Source organism: Typopeltis vanoorti, chromosome 16 (genome assembly GCF_054136105.1).
Source record: "Typopeltis vanoorti isolate ZY-2024b chromosome 16, IOZ_Tvanoo_1.0, whole genome shotgun sequence".
In the NCBI taxonomy this organism is placed as follows: Eukaryota; Metazoa; Arthropoda; class Arachnida; order Uropygi; family Thelyphonidae; genus Typopeltis; species Typopeltis vanoorti.
Window position 1 is genome coordinate 56,316,326 of NC_143564.1, and position 21,338 is coordinate 56,337,663.

General features: G+C 35.1%; 1 protein-coding gene across 1 annotated transcript in view; it reads right to left on the reverse strand.

The window, feature by feature from the left end:
• Positions 1 to 16,459: 16,459 nt before the first annotated feature.
• LOC150098035 (nuclear hormone receptor FTZ-F1-like) overlaps positions 16,460 to 21,338 on the reverse strand; it is a 333,419-nt gene continuing 328,540 nt past the window's right edge. The window contains exon 6 of the mRNA XM_090406144.1: positions 16,460 to 20,330. Within this exon, the coding sequence (XP_090262270.1) occupies positions 20,184 to 20,330 (147 nt within the window). The 3' untranslated portion in view covers positions 16,460 to 20,183. The remainder of the gene's footprint in view (positions 20,331 to 21,338) is intronic.

Sequence of the window (21,338 nt, forward strand, 5' to 3'; positions counted from 1 at the left end):
AGCTAAAAAATTCCCTAGGATTTTCTTTGGATCTTAGGGCCAATCTCCTCTCATATTCCAGTTTCGCTTTCCTTACCACATGAGTCACTCTTCTGGCCTGTGTCTTATATTCTTCACCCATCCTCTCTTCACCTGTCTCCTTATATCTCTTCCATAGCCTCTTTTTCGCATGCAGTTCCTGTTTAATGTTGTTTGTCATCCACTTTACTCCAAATTGCGCCCTCTTCTTCACTCGTGGTATACAACTTACCATTGCTGATAACAAATATTCTTTCACAATTTCCCACGCACTGGTGATATCCCGGCCGTCCAATTCCTCCCTCCATGAAACTTCCCGAAGTTGACGTCTAAGACTATTATAATCACCTGCCTTATAATTCCACATAAGTTCCCGTCTCTTTGATACTCCTGCATGTCTATTCATTTTCCATGTCAACACCATATGGTCACTCTCTCCAACTGGTGGGAGAGACGTCAACTCAGTTATTATCAACTCTTCTGATGCTATAACCAAATCCAAAATTTTTGAACCTCTTGTTCCCTCTGTTACATGTTGCCTAAGACATTTGTCCTTCAAGAATTCTAGAAATTCCATTCCCCTATTGTTACATGCATGTTCCTCTCTCCAATTTATACTACTGAAGTTAAAATCTCCCATAACAATCATTCTTCTTGCACTTGCCAAACTTAGCTGTCTAAACATCTCCTGGTCCCCATCCTCTGTGCTCCTGGGTCTGTAGCAACACCCCACTAAATATCCTGTCTTGCCTACCTCTAGCTCACACCATACGCTCTCAAAATCATTTGTCTCACTTCCTTCCAAATTCTCCACTCTTAGAGGACATAGGTCATCACTTATCATAAGCAGCACCCCACCACCACGCTTTCCCCTCCTATCCTGACGAAAAATGCTATACCCAGCGACTTCTATTCCTGTTTTTATATCCTCTTCTGTCAACCACGTCTCAGTGATCGCAATAATTTTTGGCCAGGCTGATGCTATCTGCGCCACCAATTCCTCTCCCTTATTCCGGATACTCCTGGCATTAGTATACAGCATATAAATGCCATTGTTTCTATACCCAGCCTTATCCCTTCTAGACTCCACTGGGCTCAGTGTTACCTGACATTGTCTCCCTTCTCCCAAGTATCCATTCCCACAAGAGGCCACCCCTGCTATCATCCTCCCTGGGACACACTGACTCATTCAGAACAGCAATCTCTCCAGATGCCTACGCCCTTCCTCATTCAAATGTAAACGGTCTCTCACATACAACTCCTCTCTTTCCTCAAACGCACTCCAAGCATCCACATATACCAGTCCTCTCTTGTCACACATTCTCGCTATTATGCCATTCAATATCACCGCTCTTCTGCTCAGCTCATCATTATCATACCTAGGCAACACGCACACTATTTTTCCTCTCTCTGTCTTCTTCCGTACAGTCTCAAGCAAAAATCTCATATCTCTCGCTGCCCGACTTACATTACCACTCAAGTCATTCGTTCCTACCATCACAATCATCTCATCCACCCTTTCACCTCTCTTAATTGCCATAGCCACCCTTTCTATTGTTCCTCCTGGCAAACACTCCTCATGCATCCTATCTTGAACACCACGGATCATTGAGTCGCCATACATTATACCTCTTACCATTCCCTCGCTCCTATTGTTTCCATTCTCTCCTCTTCTTTCATTCCCATACCTCTCTCTTCTACTGTTTCCATTCTCTCCTCTTCTAGCACTCCCATACATCTCTCTCATTCCCTCTCTCCTACTGTTTCCATTTTCTCCACTTCTAACACTTCCATATCCCTCTCTCATTCTGTCTCTCCTACTACTGTTTCCATCCGCTCGTCTTCTAGCATTCCCATACCTCTCTCTCATTCCATCTCTCCTACCGTTTCCATTCTCTCCTCTTCTAGCACTTCCATATCTCTCTCTCATTCCGTCTCTCTCATTCCGTCTCAAAATTATATTATTGTTTTAATTTTTTTTTGAATTACGATAACTTACCTAGACAACCATTTCTGATTTTCATAATTATTATTACCAGAGACCTCCAGGGAATCAGTGACTTGTTGAAGGAGACCACATATCACCCACACCAGTTATCATACCTTTTCTCGAATTCATTCACATATCTCACCATCTCCAAAGGCCAGCCATTCCAATCACATATCACTATGTGAGAGAAAAACCTACCTCTTACCACTAATTTGACAGCATTCATTCTCAACTTCCACAGATGCCCTTTCCCCACACCACTAAAAGAAAAAGCCATTTACTGGTATTAGGTAAAGACCAGTATCCTGTATGACTCCTTCAGAAGTTTGTAGTTTTCTGTCATGTCACTCATCTTGTCCTATTTGCTAGTGTTTGCAATCCACAAATTCTCAATCTGTTCTCATAATCTACATTCCACAGTCCTGATCTCATCTTTAACATTCTCCTTTGCACCCTTTCACAGTATCTGCATCACCACAGAAACCAGGAGACCAATTCTGGACATGTTTGTCCTGGTGAGACACTGATCCAGCTAGGGGAACTTTTAGCAGATAGGAAGTTGAAGTTACAGAGGCCTCATACAGGCTTCTGTAACTTCAACTCTGTATGAGGCCTTGTACAGAGGCATGACTTCCTTATCCTTATATGTCAGTGTTCATTTCAATATTAGTTATTCTTTGCAGTCTTTACTATATAGCTCTTGAACTTGAACTTCCTATGTGCTAAAAATTCCCCTAGCTGGATCAGTGTCTTCTGGCACAATCCACCAATATAATTCACCATTTGATATCTTATCATATGCCAAACTGCATAACTTTACATTTACTAACACTGAATGGACTACCATTTTCACATGCCAACAATTCTACCTATTTAAACCATTTTGCAAATATTGCATGTCAGTCATATTCCAGATTACCCTACCTATCTTAGCATCATCAACTATATGTCTCCTGTCAGATTTTTGCGAATCTAAAGGTTAAACAACAGTGCACTAAAGACTGATTCCTGAGTGAAACACTATAGGTTACCTTAATTTTTGCAGACTCCCACTCCCACAGACACCACTTTTGGATAAGAGGATGTCAGTCAGTCAGGTCAGCCATCCTCTTATCCAAGCTAATCATTTATAATCCAATTTCATATCCTCCAACTTATGTAACAGCCTTCCATTCTGTATCTTTTCAAAAGCCTTAACAAAGTCCAAAAGTACCACAGTGTATTCCTCTTGTCTAACTCAACCATAACATTATTATAATGTAACAGTGTATTATAATGTAAGTTATCCAAACATGACCATCCCTTAGTAAATAAACCCATGCTATTCATTGCAAAGTATAGATTCTTTGTATGCATTGAACATTTTTCCACTTGGTTATACTGTAAATTAAAGATGCCAAAAAATTATATTCTTGGTTTAATCCTTTATCCAAATGTAAGCAGACAAAGTTTGTGCGTGAAATAACTTCATGACTGGGCAATTTGTATATAGACGCTAATGACTTCAGATCACTTGCCTTAGTATCCCATAATGCAAAACACATATCCTTAAAGACAAGTACAATGCTATGCATTATGGGATTATACATGTCTGTAAGGATATATGCTTTGCATTATGGGATACTTATGCAAGTGATGTGCAATCATTAGCCTCTATATACGAGTTTCCCAGTTATGAGGTTACTTCACTTGCAAACTTTGTTTGCTTACACTTGGATAAAGGATTAAACCAAGAATATAATTCTTGGCATCTTTAATTTTATATTTCTATAAGCAAGTCTTATCAACTTTTCCAAAATTTTCACCACCACTCCAGAGATACTGATTAGTCAACAGACACATTGGTCTCTGCACCCATGTGTGGTGGACCATTGGGACCACTGTTGCACAATGGGATTATCATACATTCTTTCCAATCCTTTGGAATCTTTCCTGTACTGAAAGTCAAATTATACACTAGTCAAAGGCACAGCCAGTTCAGCTGAACTCTCTTTTAGCATCTGTGAGGATATCCCACACTACCCCCTTTAGTCTGAGTTTCTTCATTCACTAGTTGGTTCAAATATTTGGTGACTGTCCTGAAACATTTCTACCATATTCAGAATTGAACAAATCTTCATGAAGTTTGATAATATTGTAGCGAATTTCATAAATTTCCATTTTTCGAGCATATTAATTTAATGGCAAAACTCGCAGCACAGGATGTGGATATAGAGAATAATCTAGCAATATTTTGTGTACAAGGTGAAGAACAAATGACTGAAGTTGGACTAAAAGAACTGCAATATCTACATGTGTGTGTGTGTGTGTGTGTGTACATGCACACAGGATTAGTGTTGCCAAATGAAAATTACTAAAAACAGCTAAATCTTTAAAAAAAAAAAAAAAAAAAGAGCTAAACAGAGTTAAAAAGGAGTTAAAATAAAATTTTGAAGCTAAAATTTTAAAAGTAGTAGCTGATACTTGCACATAAGTGGCTAAATATATCTTTCATGTGGTCTTCTGTGCTTAATTCACCCATGTTTTCAGCTTTATTATATGTGGCTATCATTCCAATATTACTCAGTGTATATGCTGGCAGTGCTTGTACTTCAGTCCAGAATAGCTCAGTGATTTCTATATTTGTCCATTTATTTAAGTAGATAGTAGTGTACTGGTATTCAGCAGCAGCAACATCTTTTTCTGTTTTCACCATTATTTCTAAGATAGAAGTAACAGATTCTTTTATATGTTTTAGGGTATTATCAACAGAAAAAGAAGACATTATTCTTAAAATATTAAAGTTTTCAGGTAACCTTTGTTTAAGCTGTTTGAAGAGACCAAGAAGAAACTGTCTTGCTCTACTTCTAATATTTCACTCATCATTTTGTGTTATTTTCTTTTGTATCATCAACTCCGAAATTTTTCTTTCAAATCTGTAACCAAGATTTGGATTGGGATCCAAATAGTCATCAATCTCTGACTCTAGAGGATCAACTGTGGATAACAATAGCACTAACATATTAGCAATAGAGCGAACCAAACAAGAAAGGTCTCCAAATAATCTCATCTTATCCACACCACAGGAGTTAGACTAGGCTAACCAAGTGAAAAATAAACTCTCAACATCTTTCTCTGAATCCGGAGTAATTTAATAATAAGGTTGTACACCATTTGGCAACTCCTATAGGTGGGGATGACCTCTCATTGCTTCTGCCCTGGTGTCTCTACTACTGGGCCTGGCTCCCATTGACGAGACCTCAATAAAAGTCGAAACCGGTATGGGTAGTGGCCCTTGCCTTAATGCACAGCATTACACATATCCACAAGGAGATGTGCTTTGCATTATGGGAGATACTGAGATAGGAGTGATGATAGCTTTCTCCACATTTGCCACGAGTTGCCTTGGTGTTGCACCACCTTAGCTCAGTCCTGAAGATACTTTCAGGTGCAAACTTTGTTTACTCACACTTGGATAAAGGATTAAACTGAACTTATTATAGTCTAACCAAGTGAAAAATAAATTCTCAACATCGTACACAATATATGTGGAAATGTTGGTAAATCTTGTTAGTTATTAACTGAAGATCGATAAGTAATCAGTTTGCACAGCACTATGTATGACATGTGCAGGGAAACCAATTCCAGTTAAATTGTTCACAGTGTTTTCTTGCATTTTGAAGTACAGATTATTCTTTCCCTTTCTCTTCTTTCCACCAAAGTTTGTATTTGTATTATCTGCTAATATAGCAATAACCTATTTCAGGAGATCTAACTTCTGTAACACTTCCAACACATAAGATAAGAAAAGAAATGTTCTGAAGTTTCACCACCTAAATTAACTAACTCCAACACATTCACCTTCACACCTTTTTCTGGATGATAGTATCTAATGACCAGAGGCACTAATTTCATGTCAAAGTGGTTTGATGAATCGATTAGTACTGATATAAAACGAACTTCTTTTAGCTCTTCCTCAATCTGCTTTGTCGCTAATGGTGCAATAACATTGGTTATTATTGCCTTGCACTTTGTTTGCAAACACATGAAGTTATCGTTGAAAATTTTTTTTTCACGATGGTTGTTGTGCAGTCCATGGAGTTAAAGCTGTGGTTATGCACTGCTGTGTGATATGCGAAGGTTGCTTCCTGCACTGCCAGTGATAACTCTTTTTCCCTTTCACTCTTGGTTTTCACAATTAAAAAATTACTTGTACTGCAGTTGGAAGCCTTACGTCGAACAGCAACTTTATGTTTTTTCATTTTCACGTGGTTGACTAAGTCTGACCGACCACCATGTGAAATGCAAAATTTACAGTTACATAAAGTACATTCCACATTTTCATCTATACCTTTAATGAAATAAAATTTTCTTCTAATATTATCATTAATACTGCACTTAAGTATTGTTTAAATAAAGGAGCAAATTTAAATAAAGTGATTTACATTTGCAGAAAAATAAATAAAAGAAAAACGACACGTTATACTTGCCAATTTATTTGATGCCAATGATGGTGATTTGTTATCATTAATACTGCACTTATGTTTCGGCATTATAGGGGTAGAAACAATAAAAATTATAACACACAAAGTATTGATCAAGTAAGATACTGTTATAACAGAAGCATGGGAAAAAAGAACATCGCCAATAGTTACTATTAGTTAGTTATATTATTTATAATACTAATGATTATTATTATAAATTATTATTAATAGTAAATAAAAAAATTTATTATTATCAACATTGGTATAGAAATTGGTACTAAAAATGAGATAAAATCTGTTTATCCATTTTTTCCTGAAGGATAGCCTGGCTGGCCGATTGGTTAGCTTGTCTGCTCTCCAGTCAAGGCTGCAGGTTCGAATCCCACCGTGGGCATAGATGTTTGTGATTGTCTGTGGAAATGCTAGTGGTGGCGGTCAGCGGTAGATGGCTTGGTGTAGTTGTGGTCAATTGGTGGAAGCAGAGCTGTAGAGTAGATGCCCCTCCCTCGATGAGTCTTTGGACTCCCTGGAAGTGATAAATATTTATTTAGATGCAATGGGATGTCCTTCATAAATCAGAAATTCAAGAATTTGGCATTTCTTTGATACTGATATACTGGCTTTCATAACAGTCTTCACCTTCATCGTTTTTCCTTCTCTTTGCACACAAAATATTGCTAGATTATTTTCACATATGAATGCGAATATAGAGACTCAACTAGCAATATTTTGTGTACAAGGTGAAGAACAAATGGTTGAAGTTGAACTAAAAGAACTGTGTTATCTACATGTGTGTGTGTGCGCTTTAAAAATTCCCAAAAGAACATTACAGTATTGCATAGTCCATTGCTTGTTTTCTGTTAATCCCATCCACTGAAGCTTTAAATGTATTGTACATTGGTACTATTGGCTGAGGATTAAATAATTTGGAAATCCTACTTGGAAACCAAACATGGAACTTTTTCTAAGTTAGTTTAGGCTACCAATAAGCAAGATGGTAATTTCAACACCAGGCAGTGGCAATTATATGCTACCTAATGACATTCACAAACATCCATGCTAACAGTGGTCCCAGAGTCTTAGTTAAAAAATGATGCCAGCCCAGTTTGCTGAGGAAACAGCAAACTGTGCTGGCTTAGTAGCAGTTTCTCTTTTTTTTTAAAATAAATCTGAAATCTTCACTGTTAGCACGGATGTTATTGTGAATCTATCATCCTCTCATTTCTTCTGTAAATGAAGATGGTCATCATCTCATATTTCTATTTCTTTCAAAAAACTTCTTGAACAGTTTTTTAGTTGTGCATCTAGATTATCCATCTAGTTTTTATTTTGTACATCTAGTAGATTATCTAGTAATGACATGCCTTTAAAAACATTCCCATTAATAAGGGAATCGAAGGATGGATATATTAGCTAGAGTTCCAGTTTTTCTGCACTTTACTAGAGCAAAGCATAGAAAAATAGCAGCTCTAGACGCAGGACGTTGCTGACTATAAGGGTGAAGCAAAATGCTTTTTTAATCCCTGCTATCTGATAAGGATTGCTGTGTGAGGAAAAGTTTATGAGCTAAATGCTCTGCCTGAGTGAGTGTGATTTAGAGATCTTCATTTGGAAGTAGGATGGCCTTCGGTCTCCTGTATTTTGAGAAGTCTGTTTCATTATAATTGGCTGCTTGTTGCACTAATTCATTTGGATGTGAAGAGGATACTGAGAAGAACTTTACTGCTGAAGACTGCAGGAAAGAGTAGATGTAGGGGATATTTGTATCCTGGTGGAGTTGGACATTTCTGACATACCATGGTGCATTCAAGATCATGCGGAGACATTTGTTTTGCACTTTCTGTAGTTTGAGGATATTTGTACTTGAGGTGTGGCTCCAGGCTGGGGAAGCATAAGTAATAATGGGTCGAATCATCAATTGATAAAGGAGCAGTTTTATTTTGGTATCCAGCTTGCTATTCCTATTGATAAGAGGGTAAAGCTGTGCAATGACTCTTGATGCTTTCGAACATGAGGCTTTTATATGTGAACTGAAAGTTAGTTTTCTGTCCAGCAGTACACCCAGATATTTAGCTTCTGATTTCCAGGGAATCTTGGTATTAAATAGGAAGATGTCATCTTTGGGAGATAGTGTTTTTAGTGAAGAGCATGGCGATACTCTTCTGAGGGTTTACTTGTAGTCTCCATTCCGAGAACCAGTGCTCTAATCTCTGCAGGTTTTCTTGCAGTTTCTTGGTGACAAGGTGCGGTTTAATAGATCTGGCTAGTATAGCTGTGTCGTCTGTGTATAGGGCAATAATGGATGACATTGGATTGTGCGGAATGTTCGCCATGTAAATCGCGAAAAGTATCGGTGCCAGAAGGGACCCTTGAGGAACTCCTGCCAAGATGCGTCGCTGGGTAGATAATATATCATTTAGTTTGACTTGCATTCGTCTGTCACTAGGAAATGACTTTATGATTTGGACTAGATCTAATGGAATGCCAGCCAAAATCAACTTGTATAGCAGTCCAAAGTGCCATAATTTGTCGAACGCCTTTTCTAAATCAAGAAAAACTGCTCCGGTGTATTGATGCCAATTATAACTTGTGATAATGAATTCTATTAGTCTATGAATTTGTTGGGTGGTACTGTGAAATTGGTAAAAACCAAACTGTTCTGAAGGAAGGATGTTTAATTTTTTTACTGAAAGTTGAATTCTGGAAAGGATAGCTTTTTCTGCTATTTTGCCCAAATTAGATATCAGACTTATGGGACGATAACTTTGAGGCTGCTGAGGATCCTTGCCTGGTTTGTATATAGGAACTACGTCTGCCAACTTCCATGCAGAGGGGAAGTACTTAAACCTGAACATAGCATTTATTATTGTTGTGAGATATACGATGGCCTTTCGGGGTAGCAGTTTAATAACTTTGTTGGAGATGCCGTCAGGCCCTGGAGCTTTTTTATTCTTGAAATTCTTTATAATGTCATAAATTTCAGCTGGGGAAGTAGGTGTGAGTTGGCTGGTACAGGTATCAGGCCGTTTTAACACGTGTCTGACGTGGCGGTGGACTTTGTAAATATGATTGAAATTTAGATTATTGTATGAAGGGCTACACTGTTTTTCTAAATTTTTAACTATAGTTTCAGCTTTTTCTGCATCTGTGTAAACAATGTTCAGGTCAGATTTGAGAGGAGGAAGAGATTTGTTTTTGTTTTTGATGTTTCTCAGGAACTTCCAAACGGATTGATCACCAGGTGATATGGAGGCTAATTTATCTTCCCATAGTTTGTTTCTATGGACTTTAAGTGCATCTCTCACTGCACTGTTCATTTTGTTGAGATATTTCTTGTCTTGGGGTGCTCTGGTGTTGTGGTATATTTTTCTTGCTTTATTTTTCTCCCTGATTAAGTTCATTATGTCATCTGGTAGTTGTTTAGGTTTGAAGGCAACTGAATTTGAGGTGATAGATGCTATGGCTGTGTTGATTTGATCAGTAAGTTTATTGACTGCAGAATCAATTTCTTCCTTGGAATTAATATGAGGGATGGGATCAATGTAGTTTGGAAGCATTTTGGATAGTTTTTCCCAGGGAATGAAGGTATGAGGCGAATGGGGAAGATCCCTCTGATAACCCAGTTGGAGCAGAATAGGATTGTGGTCTGATGATAACTCATTCAATGATTCCAGGGAGTACTGTAGGTTAACATTCTGAAGGACAGCTATATCCAAGACGTCGGATGAGCCAGTAGGACTGTGGTGAGTTGGCACTGAGGGACCAGCCACAGTTGCGCAATTTGAGCTTGTGTAGTTAAAGAGGATGTGGCCATTCCTATTTATAGACCTATTGCTCCAGGCGTGATGTTTTGCATTAAAATCTCCGGCAATAATAACCGGCAGTTTAATGCCGAGGATAGCATCCAGATCTGTGGTCAGCAATGTTTTTGATGGTGGGTTATAAGCAGAATATATTTTTATGTTTCCGAATAGAGTTTGTGATGACATTGATACCTGTAAGTTCGAGATTGGTGGTGTTGTAGGAATGGCTATAGCATGATGATTGATGTGATTTTTAATGAGGATGGCTGTGCCACCACCTCTGTAATCCAGTCTATCATTCCTGTAGAGTTGATATCCTTTGAATTTAGGATTGTCAGCAGGTCTTAGATGAGTCTCATTAATTAATAATATATCCGGATTATATCTGTCATTGAATTCCTGCACTTCTAGTATTTTATTTTTCAGGCCGTTGGCATTTCATGAGATAATCATTAGAGAATCTGGGGTAAATTTTTTCCTATGCATTGGAGAGTGCAGATAAAATGAACTGTGTTTGCTTCAAGAAACTTTTTGTAGTGCTCAGTGATGGATTTGCATTACTGAAATCCTGTAACATATTTACAAGAGAAGAGGTGATGATGGCTGTTATATTTGAATGTGGATTTGTAATATTCTGGTCATGGATTGCTTTTTTGGGGCGGGCCACATCAGCATATGTTCTTGTTTGGTGTTGAAGATTTATTTTCTTAGGGGGCTCAGTTGATGGTGGGTGAACACCTGTCATCTTGTTCAAGCTAATAGGAGCCTGATGAACTTGAGCTTCTGGGGCTTTCGTTTCTGTCAGTGAGGTCGACTGACTGATTAACTCAGTTTGTCTGTTTTTTGGGTGGCAAATGCACACTCTGTAATTTGCAGGGTGGGGGCCACCACAATTAGCACACTTAGCCAGGGTGGTTTTTGGCTTGGAGCAGGTATATGTGGGGTGGGTGTCACCACATTTCAGACATCTGTATTGAGCTTTGCACAACTTCTGGGCATGACCAAATTTTTGGCATCTATGGCACTGCCCAGAAGAGGCCCTCATCCTAAGTGGCTCTGGTGAGACCTTAAGCCCACAGATTGTCTTCAAGTTATAAATATCTTTATAGATATTGTGTATTTCCACCAATACTAGAAGCATAGGGGTCTTGTTAGATCTGTACATTCTACTGACTTTGATGGGAGGCAGATCTTGCATGTTGAGATCAGCAGCTATTTCAGCTGTTTCAATGTCTTCAGATACTCCTCGGAGTACCACTTTAAAATTTTTCTCCGAGGTAAGTGTGAAGGTATGATATTGTATACCTCTTGTGTCCAACTCCTTGGTTAGATTTCTGTAGTCAGACACTGTAGTGGGCTGAATTTTGATGCCCTCCTCTGTGTTCTTGGCAGTGGAGTAATTTATCTGCAGGTTGGCCATGGTGGTTCTTAAGGCTGTCCATCTCTGCTTTTCCCTAAGAATGACTGGAGGCACCTTTTCATTGGTGGAGGCAGAGGAATCTGTGTTGGGGGCATCTTCATCCATGCCATTTTCATTTACTGACTCTGAGGCGAGAGTTTTGCGTTTTTTACGCGCGTGCCTCTCTTCTTGATCTGAATGAGTAGAGTCAGAGATAATTGGACTTAGTTTTTCCTCCATTTGAGGAACGTCTTCATTTTGATCTTCATCAGTTTCGGGTAAAGAGTAAAGATTCAGGAAGCCGGGCCATTCAAGCTCGAACTTCTTAAGGAGTTTCTTTACGAAGCTGAAAGCCAGTCCTTTATCTAGAGAGTCTATAATGATATCAGGATCTATCAAGTTTGATGGCCATTTGAGCTTAAATTTCCTTTGAAGTTTATTTACAAGTATGAGCGCTGGCTCTTCATCCAGCGAATCTGTGAGGGTGTCCAAATCTAACACATTCATCACTGACAGTCTGCATATAAACGCAAGTAAATGGATCTGAAATAGATACGCTAACAATGGCGATTCTAACGGCTGTTAGGCCTAACGAATCGCCCTCGTTGCAATTAGAGTCCACTTACCTTCGCTGATGTTCTTGAATACAGTATGATCCGCAATTTAATGACTTTAAACACGTCTCAGCTAGTTAATCTAGCAGCTAAACTACCATAACAACTATTTAAATCACTGATCACACATATATAAACACTTGGCAACCACCATTATGCACCAGCACCCTCAATTGAGCAGCTCTAGCTGTTAAAAAATATGTTTTAACAAAGAGATTTTTTTTAATACTTCTCATTCTCAATGTAACAACATATAGTTTAAATAATGATAAGAAGCTATATGCTGAATTGGTAACGCTAGTTCTCTTAACTTGTAAGAATTCTTGATCAAACAGAAGAACAAATTCTAAAATATACAATAGGTTATAGTTTATATATATAAATGGTATTTGGTATTAAAAAAACTAAAAGATAACATATGGTAATAAATTATATGTAATAATTTGTAGACTTTATAAAAAGATTAAGGATTCTCATATGAGAGATAAGCAAAAGTGTAGTCTGAATTTTTTTTTTTTTTTAAATACTAATTACTGTTTTTCACAAGATTGTTGCAAATAACAAGCAGTATGAATTATGCAGTTCATCCAACAGTATGAATCCACCCAATATTTAGACTGTAAGTGATATATAATATTGGTCTGTTAAGCATGAATTAAAATGAAAAGCTAAAATACTGAACACTATGATGAGTAACATGTAACATATTTATTTCCACGCAAGCCATGAAAGATGCCCATCATTATTTATCAACAGTAATCTGGATGAAAAACATACTTGTCTTTTTATCAATTTTACATACAATAACGGATAATGTTTCTTAACAGTAACAGATTTACAAGCACAAAACTCAGGATTCTATGAAATGTTGGTTATACTTTTACACAGACGAACACACATACATTAGGTTTGAGCAGATGTATACAATAGAGTGCCTTTGCTTAATAAATGCTACTTTGTACTGCATATGAGGGTCAAGTAATTGACACTCCCCCTTCTTTTTTTTTTTTTTTTTTTTTTTGTATTTATACACAGAGCAAAAGCCTAATGATTACACCCACTATATTCCTATGAGAAGTCAGCCCCAAAACCAAAAGATGAACAACAAAGTAATGCCAAGCTCTAAAATAAATCCTGGGTGTAGATAATTACAACGCCCTCTACCAGGAATGTATATCTACAAGAATGTCCCTTCACTTTCACAATTTTAGAATGCTTTCAAAAATATGTAATCTAGTCTCTCAATAGTTAGTCGCAAATTAACAAAATATTTATATGTATATATATATATATATATATATGTATGTATATATATTTTTTTCTTGCAACCTGGTCTGTACAGCATAAAATACAAATATCAAGGCCATGCAATTTTTTGCCTTTTAAACAAAGTTTTTGCAGGACAAGATGACACAGATATAGAATTGGAAATGAGTTTTTACTTCACATACTTCTACTTTAAAAAATAAAACAAGATATAAAAATACTTTTTCACAATACCTAGTACTCAAAAAAAAAAGAAAAAAAGCATGGTCTCTGTTTATGCTAGTTTGCACTTTATTTACACTTTATAGTGCATACAAGGCATGTAAGCTTTCATTTAAAGTTTAACTACACATTTATAAACTTTTTCAATATTATGAATATTACCAATTGCCTTTAAAAAGGCACTAGCAGATTTTTATTATTATTACCAATTGTACTGCATTGTAAGGTCCAATGTGACTTAAATTTATGTATTATGATTGACTTATTACATGTAATAAATGCAAAATAAAAGAAATTAAGCCTTTTTTTTCTATTTAAGAATCACTTTTGTACACACGGTTTTCTTTTTTCTGTTATTAGATAAATTATTAACAGGGATCTGAATACGAATTACAATTCACACAGCTTATGTCACTTGCTTTTTTTTTAAACTTATTCTTTCATTACTATCACAATTTTTCATGACGGTTGATTTCATATATTTCTTATAAAACTTTATACAATGTAACAATTCTTATCATTTTTGTTGCTTATGACTTTTCGACTTTTGTTGCTTAATGTTAATACTACTAAGGAAACAAAATGCAATGTCTTTCTTTTGTCAGAAAATTTATTATAAAAGAGTTAACATTTATATCATATATATATATAATTACAAGGATTTGTACAATTTTTATCTGCATGAACACTAACACATTCATGTGCAAACGAAAAACTATTTTAAAAAAGTTTAAAGGGAAATTTTAAGTTGGAAGGGTTTCTTGAGATGGAAAAAAAAAAAAAAAAAAAAAAAGAAATTAAAGGGTCTGAAGAAAAATACACCATGGAAGATTTTAAAGGACAATGGAAACAGAGGAACTGAGCGCTGTTATTATAATCAAGAAATTAACATATGTAGTAGAGAAAAAGCACAGCAGAAAGAGCATTAAAATTCATGGAGGAAAAGTCTCTTTCCTCGATTGTTATCCAAGATAACATAACAATGGAGGAAAGAAACTAGGAAAATATTGTGAACCAAAGCAAATAAAATTACATTTTTTAACATGCACATTTAATAACAGTCAACTGCTTATTACATTTATTTATAATTGGTTGGCCGTTTTGATATGAAATGGCATGTCATACTTCTCAGAAGGCTAAACAGCCAAATCATAGACTCAGAAGGTTCAGGTGTTTTGTCATTCTTAACTTGAAACTACCAGCCAGAAGGAAGAGCTATTTTATTAGCATTAAACAGTAGCTACTCTTCAGGCCATTCTACATAATTCAAGCAGCTGGATTTATCTATCTTCTTGTAACCAGCTTGAAAGCATGCACTGTATAATTGTAACACAGTGCAGTGTTCAACTGTAGAATAATGCGTAGTTTCATTCTTGCATATTACTAATACGGCTACCAACTCATACTTGTTTATGAAGTTGTAACAGATTTCTTTTACAAGTGTATGTTTTATTTCAATTAATTAACCATTAAAATTGGGCATGGATGTTTGTGATTGTCTGTGAAAATACTAGTGGTGGGCAGTAGATGGTGGTGGTAGTTGTAGTTGGTGGATTGAGTGGTGAAGACGGAGAGTTGTAAAGTAGGTGCCCTCCCTCGATGAGTCTTTGGACTCCTTGGAGATGTAATGTAATAATAATAATAATTAAAATTGCAAAGAAAATGGTTAACTTGTAATTCGATGAATTTCTGAATTTAAATGTTCATTTAAATAGGCTTTAGGTATATGTGTGTGTAGTTCAGTTGGACATTTAATTCTTTTTGGAAAAATGTTTAATTATCAGTTAATATATCAATTGTTTCAGTGAGTAAAAAGCCATAGCCCCCCCCCATCAAATAAATACCTTAGAATATAAAGTGTTTAAGTTTTCATGATAACAGTGGGTTACTTTGCTTTCACAGTTATCCTTTGGCTTTGCTGACAAATTCTAGACCGCCTGAGTATTTTATTCCAGTCAGTGCTGTCTGTACTGCAGTCTTTATCCAAGATAACAATGTCAAGAACAACTTCTGACATATTTCCAGGTTAATCACCAGATCTCAGTCTCACTAGACACACATGGAATGTATAATACTGTAATTACTTTCCACTTTCTTTTGTGTAAGATATTGACAACTATCATCTTTATCATGTATATAATCAGACAGCACTTTGCATATAATATTAAACAAACTTTATTTATGACAAAAGGAACATTTATTAAGATATAAGGAGGAGTGGAAGAGAAGAAACAATTAAATGGCCAATATATATATATATGTTTGTACCAAGTATTACATTTATGTACCGATGTATATGGCAGTTTCTGTACTACACAATATTATATCAAGATGATCGTATGCTTAATTTAATAATATATTTATATAAAATCACTTTTGATTTAATAATGCATATCATTGTGTATTAAATAAGATCCAAATTCATATATTGGCAAGATAAAGATTTATACTCACAATTTATGTCTGCTCTTTCAAGTCCATTCTTTATATATTTCAGCATGATGGCACTCAGTTTTAAAACAGGGACATACTTTAAACTATAAGCCCTATCTGTTATTTCAAAGTATTGCTTTCAAATAGTCTGAATAAACTAAATTAATTATATATGTATTACATATAATTATACATAATACATTTATAATTAATTATATATGTAATATGTATAAATATGTATTAAATGACATTACATTAAATATTATATCCAAGAATACTTTAACCAAAATTATCTAACATTCATAAGAAATGAAGATTTCTCACTTCATCTGAATTTAAAATGCAAAAGCAAACCTCTTTGTAAGAACAGTGTTCTTCCAAATATCATATATCTGATCTACTTAATTCAAAATAAGTGTCACCAAACTTCAGCATGTCTTGTATACTTGATTAGTTAAAGTGCTGTACAAAATATCCAAAAATTATCTCACTTCAGACAGTAAACAATGTGTCTAGGAGAAAAGCACTGTAGGTGAATAATACATTTTATCCAAATAAACTTTTCTCCACTGAGCTGTATTCCAACATAAAAGTGAAAATTCTTTTTAGAACTGTTATTTTATGATGTATTCATTTTTCCTGATTGTCTACTGCTTTCTATTTTGTGTATTAGGTCAAATGTTGCCCAAGAAACTGGCTTTCTATATCTGATGTACTGGGATGGGGTAATTTTATCTCTGCTATGCCTATTAACTGCATGTATTCTTGTTCTGGATTGGGGGGGGGGCGAATTTCTATCATTTTACTTTTAGTTGAAAATCACCAATAAATGCTCTCATTCTAAGCAGGATTTATTCTCAGGTCTTTCCATCCTGAAGGACATGCATTTTGACTGTGCATTTAGGGTAATTAAAGTAGTTATAGATAATTAGTATGGATTATAAATTATATTATTTAAAATTTAAAGTTTTTTTTCATATAATAAATTTATTAAATCTTTGAAGTGTTTCCCCTCTTCATAACATTTTGTACCCAGAAGACAAATTTTCAGAATTTCTTCAAGTTTTATTTACTTTGTTCTTCCTCATTGTATTTCTTAATTCATCATAGTTTCGAAGACATAAGCTATGAATGAAAGTTTATTTTATCAACAGGGAAACAGAGTTAATTTTTTTTTAGGGGAGGGGGAAAAGTGTCCAAGAAACACTAAAAGTGTCAAGCTTTTCTTGTAAAGAAAAGTTTGATGCTTTTCCTTTTATTTTAGCCATTTATTCTCGGTTATTTTAAAACTATAATTGCTATTTTAGTGTGCTATCATGCCATCAAGTGTAAAAGAACAGATATAAACCATAAGTATTTTAAGATGTTGATATAATTAAAACAACTACCTTTAAGAAAGTAAGTTTTGTAATTATTAGATTTCTTCTTTACGAATTTAAATAAAATAAAAGGACAATGTCTAAAATGCTTTCTAAGTAGTATACTATCCAAATAGAATGTACAAGTAAAAACAAAATAATTCACCAGAAAGTTAGTATCTTAACCACATAGTCCTGAAGCTGGCACGTTAGCTGTTCAGGCCAAGCAAAGGTGCAAGCTAACCTTAGGCCTACCCATAGTACTAAATGTACTGTAGTAATTGACATGATATCTGACTATTCAACAGCTACTCAATATCTGGCATATATTACAAATTTCATCTTCCAGATAATGAGTGCCTGTTAAGTTGCAGATATCATATCACTTACTACATATATATAGTTAGTTGAGTGAATAAGTGTCTCTGCTTTCTACTCTTTGGATTCAAATCCCACTGGATGGATGTTTCTAGAGCTGGATTTCATAACATCTAACATTTAACCCACACACACAATACTATAATGAACTGTTATACACTGAATTTGGACCCACAGGAACAGTTTGTTGTAGTGGACTCTGCTATTGTAAATTTCCCTTAGAATAACGTTGTACCTATTGGACTTTGGTGAGATTTTTTGTTGTTTTGTTATGTTCAGTAAGTGAGTTTGTTATAACAGTATTTGCTGAAATGAGAATCAACTGAAAAATACTGTAGGTGTTAACCTTTTGTAGATGGGATTTACATTAAAAAAAGTTTTCAAAATTAAAAAAAAAATTTTTTCCCCAAAGTTCTTGGGAGTGGATTATCTTTCTTCATCCAAAAAAATTAATGAATAAAGTTGGAATCACTTTGCTAAATTAATGTCATTATTAATGCTTTGAAATTTAACAGAGAACACAAAATAATGTGTACAATACTGCAAGAAACTTTATGGATTGCACTAGTTATCAAATATGTTTATTATATATTCATGACAATTCTTTTTTGGTTTCGTAAAATAATGTAAAAAAAATTTTATAAAATAATGGTCTAATATGTGAAAATTTCAGATAGCCAGCATTATTTAATTCAAAATCTTACTCAGTTGAATTCAAACCGGAAATGTGATTTTTAGTCTTGTCACATCTGCATGAAATTTTCAGAGTTTCTAAACTGTATTTCAAGTTAGTCATGTAACTTAAAATTAATACACAACCTAAATCTCTTACTGGAGAATACTTAAACATATAGAACACCAGGAAATCCATGAACTTGCAAGTTTTTTTTCAACTGAAATATTCGAGCAGCAACTCATGAAATAATACCAAAATTATTTTTTGCTATATAAACAGCAAAAAACACAGACTAATTTTTTTTTCACTTTTCAACTACATATTTATATATTATTATACCAGATTTGGTTCTTAAAAAGTGTACGTATATTGAATGCATATTTTTTTATACATGCCACCCTATCATCAGTTTAAGTAGTGTTTTACAATGCAAGATTTTTCAGACCAGGTTACAACAGGAAAAGAGAAAGCACATTCATTAAAGTACAAAGTTCATTCCAGCTCCTGCTGACATGTTTCACAAAAATAAGCGAACTGACCATAAGGCTAAAATACACTGGCCAGTTTGCAAGTAGTATGTATGTACTCACGTGACATACCATCATTCCCATAATTCCCTGAGTCATGTGAGGCAACTGACCAGAGCATCAGGCCTACTAATCTACTGTAACTGTGCAATATTGTGCATTTAAAGTCAAGTTTTAATTCCTCCTAAATATATCTCTTTCCACAATATACAGGACATGTACAAAACTAATATAATACCCGCTACACTGCTCTTAGGTGCTAAGACGGGGGTCATGAACAAATTACACAGCAGGTTGTTAAATTTTTAAATTAAAATTCCAAACAGTATGCTAAACCAGAGTACAATAGTCTTCTATTCACTAACAATTTCCTTTATGCTAATACTGCTCTTTTATTTATTTATTTTTTTTAAAGAAACAGTATATTTTCTAATGCCATATTAATTTCACACATTCACAATAAATCATATACCCTATCTGTATCTTGTGCGTTTGGTGTATTTTAAAGACCTCTCCATTTCTTTCTACAGTTCATAAGCTCATAGATTTTTTTTTATGAGATCCCATCTAAATTAACATTTTTTTAGTAATCTGTGCATGACCCTTAAGATAAAAAATGTTAAATTTAATATTTTCTGTACAGCAACTGCAAACAATGGGCATTCACATCAACACTATGTCATAGAAAACGATTTGCTGGCTTATCAGCATATAACACAATCATGAAAACACATTTCTTGTGATTTGTTTGTAACATGATTTTTTAAAAAGCGTTTTCTTCTGAAGCTTTAGTGAGAACACTTCCACTCCTGTCACAAGAGATGATACTCAAGGCAATAATTTCATTCGTTATGATCAGTTTTTGGTGCTTGGCAAGTGCTGCCAGCTTGTGGAACAACTCAGAGACGGAGAGGTTGACGGCAGTGTAGTATGGTTAGTGTTCTCTGCCGAGAGAGAGAGAGGGACTGGCAACATGCTTCTGCACCTCGACCTTTGTACGATCCACAGCATTTCGTGCTACTATATAACACACACGTCATTTTCGTTTGGCATGCAACATTTCCATCAATAATGTTTGACTTGGTGCATTGCCATTAATGTGCTTGAAATAAAGGAAATCTTCTCCTCGATTACTAATTACCCTTAATTCAGGTATCTGTTGCAATAATTGATGGAATTTTTCCTAAAAATAAAAAAAATACATATATTTTAGGTGCTAAAACATATACACACACTACAAATCCTAAAAAATAATAAAATTTAAAAAAACTGGATATTATTAACAAAATTCCAGTAACATATATGAAATATATATTATTAAAATTTTTCTACACTGGTAGCAAACTAATAGAATATGCTATTTCTGTCAGGAAATTTATATTAGCAGTCTAGGTGGTTTTTGGCATATGCAATGGAACAAAGAACAAATATCACTTCTTAAGAAGGATATATACTTTTCTTCCAAAAAATGAATACACAACAGTAATGATTCATCACTGTTACATGGCAGATTTCTTAACTGTATTGAATTTTTGTTACTAGTTGACAGCATACTGGTAGATTATTATTATTATTTATACTGGTACTCCATGGAGTCAAAAGACTCATTGCAGGGAGACACACTATCTATTAGCATAATACATTTCCTTATATTTATTCACTGTTGGGGTGCTCACAACCATCTCTGGCAATCCATTCAACTCATTCACCACTCTCCAAGTAAAGAACCTAGTCCATACATCTTGATTAACCACATTCTTAGACAACTTCCAAGTGTAACCCTGGTTTCTTCCCCTACTGAAAAGTTTCTTTTGTGTCAATCTTATAGAATTCCTTTAGTAATGTATAAGTTTTTATCATGTCTCCTCTCCTTCACCTGTAAGCTAAACTCTGTGCAATCCACACACCTTCAATATATCTTCATAGGGAACATTCCACAGACCTTTCACCAGCTTGGTTCACTCATCTCTGAATCCTATCCACCACCTCCCAATCCCTAAGAAACGTAGGTGGTCAAATCTGTACACAGCAGTCAACATGTGGCTAAATCATATCCCTATAACCTCGTAATACAATAAAAGATAATAGTAATAACAGATAATACAATGAAGTTTAACTTAATGATAGTTAGATCCTTTACATAGGAAAATCATACCTTATGCATATGCACGCACACACACACACACACACA